General features: G+C 51.1%; 1 protein-coding gene across 1 annotated transcript; it reads right to left on the bottom strand.

Moving 5' to 3' along the window:
- Window positions 1–566: 566 nt before the first annotated feature.
- On the bottom strand, window positions 567–2,766 carry AYO21_12164 (hypothetical protein; the record flags this gene model as incomplete). The annotated part of the gene is made up of 3 exons (XM_022661970.1): window positions 567–1,331; window positions 1,378–1,584; window positions 1,639–2,766. 3 exons carry the CDS (start codon window positions 2,764–2,766, stop codon window positions 567–569), a joined length of 2,100 nt encoding a protein of 699 aa, XP_022505720.1.
- Window positions 2,767–3,985: the final 1,219 nt, after the last annotated feature.

Genomic DNA, 3,985 nt, shown 5'->3' with positions numbered 1-3,985 from the left:
CTACCTCCTGTGTGCTGCGTCTCACTATCGTAGTGATGTAGTGTGTGTGTGTGTGTGTGTGTGTGTGTGTGTGTGTGCAAGATTCGGAAGTGGCCTCGAGGTAACACTAGGCTGATTCAGGAATACCATATATTCTTACGAATAGTGCAGTGACTTTCTCCCAGTAAATGTAATTGTATAGATAGCTTTATTGGGGCAGACTTTCTGCGTTACATCGGTCGTGTTTCCCTCTCCTAGTTATTTTTTTTTTTTTTCATCAACGTCTTCTTGAGATGGCTCCGATCATGTCTCAAGGTAAATTTCATGGGAGCAACATGGGCCTCGGGGAGACCATCCAACTCCTGGAAAATTCGAAACGCGGTACAAGATCTTGGTTGGGATGAGATCAGAGAGAGAGAACAGGGTCCTTCATACAAATCTCCTTGAAAAAGGTGGAGGTTGTGCCGCGGTTTGTCAATGCCAAAAGGATATCGAAGAAAATATGTAACAGCCGCTTGCTACGCAACCTCATCATCTCCCGAGCGCAGTTGGACCTCTGCTCCTTCCGCCATGTAGATTTTGTTGCTTCACAACAGCAACAACACACCCAGAGCTGTCGCAAACATGCTGACAATGCCACTGCCAGTCAGTGCATTCCCAGTGCCGGTAAAAGTGGCGACGGCGGGTGAAACTGGCGAACTTGACGAGCTCGAGCCTCCAGCTGGGATTGAGCTGACAGCCGCCACGGGGACGCTGCCACTGGTATAAATTCTTCCATGATCGCTGCTAACCCACGAAACAGAGTCGCTCGTGCAAGTCGTCGTTTCCGGGAACACCGGCTCGCTGCTGGAAATAGAGATCGTCCAATCGCTCCAGATTGGGCCACAAGTTGACTTTACCTGGTCGACAGAGGTGGTCTTGGTAGTTGTGAAATCGCTCCGGAATGGGCTGGAAGTTGACTTGACGTGCTTGTCGGGAATTGTATCGGTAGTTGAGATATAAGAGGCAGTAGTTGTCGAAGTTGACAGCTCGGTCCGGGAGTTAGATGAAGTCGTGGCGCTAGACGTGGTAGAGCTCGAACCGCCACCGCATGGAAGCCTTGCCGCTTGTGCTTGTAACCCGATCAAGCCCTTGAAGCCGTCGTACTCCCCTCCGGCGCTCAAATCGTACTTTGTGCCGTTGACCGCAGCGGCTGGTACGCCAAAGGACGCGGAGTAGAAATCATAGTACAGCGACTCGCATACTTTGGTCATGGCTGTTGGGATTTTCGAGATCGTCGGCAGATTGTTTACTCCCATTGCATTGATCAGGTTCACTGTGAGATCAACTTCTCCCTCAGTTCCGGACCGCACCTGCGTAAATCAGCGAGTGCGTTGAGCTGGGTCGGATTTATCTTACAGCTGCGATGATGGTCGCTTGCTGACCGCCTGAGGAATCCGCAGCAGCAAGACTTGAGTAAGCGTTCTGGGAGAGAATTGTGTCCTGAACCGGAAAACCCTCGCCGTTGTTGTCGTACGTCAGGGTACTTCCCGAAGTGAGGCTGACTTTCACCACGAAAGACGAAATGGATGTCTTGGCAGGGATCGAAGCATTGAATCCATAAAACTATTCACAACATCAGCACTGAATTCGATCGAGCAGAGAAGGAAAAATTCTCACCGTGAAAGAATCGTCAAATCCAGTGCCGTCACCCAGTGCCACAGAGGCGTCGATAGTACCAGCCGGAGCTCCAGTTCGGTCCCTGTAGACAAGCTGCAAACTAGAGACCGATAACTTGGAGACTTTGTTCGTCCAAAAGCGAATAGCTCCCGAGAAGACAAGCTGATCGGTGCTGCTGATGGTGAGCGCAAGGTTCGCTGGCTTGATGGGATAAGCTGTGATCACTTCGGTCAAGGTCACTGAAGCTGGAACGGTATCAAGCATCTTGGCAAGGATGACTGAGCAAGTTCTGTCATATGAATCTACCATGCTCGAGACGGTTTTGTTGCCGTCGCTGTTGAAGAGCCGGAGATCCGACCGGGCATCGACGTCTGGACCTACCACAAGTGGGTTCAAGGTGGTACTGTCGAGATACATGGTGAGGGTCGAGTTGTCAAAGGTGTTGTTCGTGGCATCGAAGTCTTGGACTCCGAGAGAGGTCGTACCCACAGGGACAATGGTAGGGTGTTCTGCAGAATGCACTCCTCCAAGAGTATGACCGCAGGCAACAAGCTGGATACCTTCTTCCGGAGTCAAACCCATACGAGCAAACTCGGTGTTTAGTTTGTCAATATCGTCCTTGGGGTCAGGAACACCGGGAGTTCCTGCCTGGGTAGCGTCGATACGACCAGCTTTGAGTGGAATGGCGGGACCACCGCAGGCTCGAACTGAGGCGTAGGCCGCCAAGGCTAGCAGATCTGACATGGAGGCCCTACTGCTGTAGAATCTCGAGACAAAGGAGAGGGTGTTGTTGAAGGCAGGACCAGTATTCTCAGGAAAGATGCTACTGTCCAGTTCGAAACCGATAGATGCATCCAAGCCGTCGGTCCCTTCAGCCACGTTGGCTCCGGCCATGTCGTGGAAGGCGACTCGCAAAAAGCCCCCGGCGACTGAGTGACCTGGATTTGGGGCAAATGTGCAAGGGACTAAGGGAGCCATGAAGTTTCTGTTACCGTAGCCAGAGGTCAAAAGCATCAGATCTTCGAGCTCATCGTAGACTGGCGACGGCCATGTGATGGCAGCGTAAACATTGCTGATCCACTGTCCCCCGACGAGACTGAGCAACAATCTCTCCCGCGGGATGAGCATTTTGGTTATGTTTGTACAAGTGGAATATAAACAAGAAACGAAATGTGTTCGTACAATAGATTTAGTGAGCGAATGGACAGGGAAATGAAGACCTGGGCAAAGCGAGTAAAGACAGTTGGAGTTGAGTTATGGGTGATAAATTCGAAAGAGAGTGTCCATAAAAACCATCCTCAACCTACCCATGCGAGGTGAAGAGGCTGGGTGAGGACAATAATATATCACCGGAGGTTCTTTGGACTCCCATCTCCTGAGTGTCTTCCAATGCGAGCGTGGCAATCTCAAATTTGGCAATTTCCATTTCCTAGATTTCGATTCGTCGGGATTGGTCCAGCATGTCGTGTCAGCGAGGCTGGCCAGGCTCGCGTTGCTGGGGTATTGTCCAAAATTGCGCACTGTCAACCTGAAAGTGGTGCCGCCGAGGACACAGGCGACAATGAGCAGGTTCTAGCAGGTGTATGACCTGGGAAAATGCGCTCAACGGCAACGCCATCATAAGGCCTAGGGGATTCTATATGTGCTCTGATTGGTCACAACGGCTCGCCCGCCACGAGGTGGAAACATGGCTATAGATCCATCAATCTTCGTCTCTTCCTTCTACTGTGAGACTGGGAGATTTTGGACACTGTCAGGGGCTGTTTTGAATCGCTTGGCTCGTCACCTGGAGCGTAGACCGACACCAGAGAGCAGTTTAATTTCTCTGCAGGTAGTGTGATATTTGATCATAGCTACACTGGACATCTCCTCTGGAGTTATTTATATCTAGTGTCGTTTGGAATCCCTAGATCATGGCACCGTAGCGAAACCAGTCAAAGGAGGCTAATAGAAGGCAGTCCAGATTGGTGACTACTGAGTAAGCTGTGATTGGTCAAAGTATTGCGACAAATAGCGACCCGGGAGGGAACAGCGAGAAGAGGATACATTCACACAGAGTGGAAGGCAAGATCAACGCTTTCTGAGGGCGCAAGGGTTCAGAAGACCGGTTCAGGTCAGGTGAAGGGACAGATAGCCGGTCCTTGGCAACAAGTCAAATTACAAGGAGGAACGGGTGTGAGAGCGAGGGTGAAAGCAGCTGCCGAAGATAAATATGGATGAGAAAGGGAGTTGAAGCGTGATTCTAGAGGGCTATGAGCGGCGAGCCAGCCCGGCGAGGAACCAGCCTCAGTCACCATTGACCTCACACCACAACTCCAAGCTTGATAGGACCAACATCCAGATCCTC

This window comes from Fonsecaea monophora, assembly GCF_001642475.1.
Source record: "Fonsecaea monophora strain CBS 269.37 chromosome Unknown Scaff264, whole genome shotgun sequence".
Taxonomy (NCBI): Eukaryota; Fungi; Ascomycota; class Eurotiomycetes; order Chaetothyriales; family Herpotrichiellaceae; genus Fonsecaea; species Fonsecaea monophora.
The sequence above is the reverse complement of the archived record's forward strand: the minus strand, read 5'-3'. Positions and strand labels throughout refer to the sequence as shown.